Here is a 2,500-nt window from a genome sequence, read left to right as displayed (position 1 = left end):
TACTCCCACTATCCACACATCCTCCAACATCCCTCATCAACTCATCCTTCCCGTACCCACAAACCTTCCCTATACCCTATACCCACACACCCTACACCATCCCACACCCTACGACCTTCCCACCCACATACCTTCCCCATACCCCATCCCACGCCTACCCACAAAACCTCCAACATCCCATACCCTCACACCCTCACACCGTTCCCACCCACACACCCCATACCCACCCATACCCACCCATACCCACAAAACCTCCCATACCCACGCTTCAACACACCGAGCGGTTGTAGTAGATGGGCGGCGGATCCCACGACAGCTTCCGCGAGACGATGCGATGCACACACAGGGCCGTCACCACCACGCACAGCACGTTCACGCCCACGCCCACGGCCACCACCAGCCACGTGCTCACCTGGGGGGAGAGGGGGAGATGAGGGGAGTACTGGTGGGGGGGGTGAGGGAGGGTGATCAGAGGGGAAATGAGCGGGGGGGGGGGGGCTGATGGCGAGATGAAGGAGGGGCATAAATGGCAGACGAAGAGGATTCCTGATGGTGAGATGAGGGAGGCTGGCAGATAGAGAGATGGGGGAGGGTGGCGGGTAGGAAGTGATGGGGGTATTGATGGGGAGAGGAAGGGAGGGTTCGGGAGATGAGGGGGGGTTCCGGATGCTGAATAGGGATAGTATAAGGGGGGGTGGGGCGGTGATGATGGGTGGACATTGAGATGGGCAAATGAAGGGGAGTGTGGGGGAGTAAAGATGAGAAAGAGAGAGAGAGAAAGACAGACAAGAAAGTACAGCGAAGAAAGAAATGAATGAGAATGAGCTACCACAAAATAAAAGATGGGATGTTTCCATAGTAACCGGTTCAGAAACGCCCATTACATACTTGAAATTAATTCGCTCTTGGCCAAACACTTTATTTTCTCGATACTTTATCACAATGAAATGAGAATAAGGAAACAGAAGAGAGGGAAGAAAGGAAGATAGAGAAATAAACAGGAAGAGTTAGAGGAAAGACAAAAATAAATAAGGAAAGATAATGAAACATGATAAAAGAGATGAAAGACATGATGGAAATGACGACAACAGTAATGAGTCATGCAAAGAACAGGAAAGAGGATGGCTTATATCAGCGATATGTAATGGCAAAAGGGCATGGAAATACGGAGAACTTTAATCAAGGGTAGTTGCAGAAGGGAAAATGGAAGAAAAGGAAATGTGTGATGAACAGGAATAAAAAAAAAGAGGATGGCGGTAAAATTCAGTAAAATATAATACATATTTCTGTTAAATTATATTGCTATAACTTTTTTTTCTCGATCATCCACTTTTATTTTTTTCTTCTTCTTATTGATATATTTATTATATGCATGATCCTCCTTGACAAAATTTAGAGGCAACAACGAAAAAAAATAACGATTTTAGTATAGAAAACTATCTTTTACAAATTTTGGTTTAAAACCTTAAACTTCGATAAATCTAATTACTTACTTCCTCGTTGCCGAAGCAAGTACTCGCAGGCTGCACCACCGAGTCGTCCGTAGTCTCGCTGGGGGTCGTGGGTAACGGGGCTATCGTCGGGTCGTCGTGAGCAGTTGTTTCGCTCGTGGTGACTTCCGAAGGCCCTGTGGAGGGAGAGACATCCTGGTGGCTGACAGGTTCGCTTGGTGCTTCCTCTGTGGTTTCTTCTGCCGTTGTACGCTCGCTCGAGGCTTCAGAAGGAGCGAGTGTGTGGTCCTGGTGTTCCTCAGCCTCAGTAGGGGCTCTACTTGGCTCTTCAGGAGACGTAAGTTCCGCGGCAGGCGTGTGTTCGTCCGCAGCGCTGGAGGAAGTTGTGTGTGCCTCTTCAGGGAGTCTCTGCGTGGGCGTTGTCTCCCCTGGGGTCACGATCGGCAGTGTCGTTGTAGTGCTCTCAGCGGAAGTCTCTGGGGAAGGAGTAGTGGCGTCTTCAGTGTTTAGTTCTGTAGTGACACTGCTTTCTGGATGGTTGTGGGTACTTTCAGATGTCATGACAATCCCTTCATTGTCAATATCAATATCTGTGCGACTCGGCGGGGCAGTGGACTGACTCTGGTTGGCGGTATCGAATTCAGGGCCAACTGGCGGGAGTGTGGCTGAAGTCACGTCTCTCGTTGTTTCATGAGCCGTAGTCTCTGCAGCAGGTGACGTCGTGGAGGGTTCGGCTCTCGAAGTCTCTGTCGCGCTTGCGTGCGACGAGGGGGATGCGTCGCTGTCGTGGTGGGTTTCGGACTCCTCTTCAACAGCGTCTCCGGCCGTCACACCGCCATCGGTTTCCTCGGCCTCGGTGTCCGTGGACGTCCCTCCTGAAGCAGTGGCTGCAGTCGCCGCAGGAGGTGTAGATGTTAGTAAAGACGTAGACGTCGAGGTAGATGTGACAGGAGAGGAAGGCGTAGTTGCTGTTTCTGAGGGAGGTTCCTCGGAGGCTGTGGAAGTAGGAGAAGCTGAAGCGGCTGAGGTAGAATTCCCACTGCCTATCG

The 2,500-nt window shown here is 50.7% G+C and overlaps 1 protein-coding gene across 1 annotated transcript in view; it reads right to left on the bottom strand.

Moving 5' to 3' along the window:
* LOC125040822 (cell wall protein DAN4-like) overlaps window positions 1-2,500 on the bottom strand; it is a 21,807-nt gene that overhangs the window by 2,035 nt on the left and 17,272 nt on the right. Inside the window, exons 2-3 of the mRNA XM_047635566.1 lie at window positions 1,494-2,500; window positions 278-412 (exon numbers count right to left, since the gene is read on the bottom strand). The exon at window positions 1,494-2,500 is cut by the window's right edge and continues 60 nt beyond it. Of these exons, the coding sequence (XP_047491522.1) occupies window positions 278-412; window positions 1,494-2,500 (1,142 nt within the window). The remainder of the gene's footprint in view (window positions 1-277; window positions 413-1,493) is intronic.

This window comes from Penaeus chinensis, chromosome 29 (assembly GCF_019202785.1).
Source record: "Penaeus chinensis breed Huanghai No. 1 chromosome 29, ASM1920278v2, whole genome shotgun sequence".
Lineage (NCBI taxonomy): Eukaryota > Metazoa > Arthropoda > Malacostraca > Decapoda > Penaeidae > Penaeus > Penaeus chinensis.
Note: the sequence above shows the minus strand (reverse complement) of the source record. Positions and strands in the feature narration are given on the sequence as shown.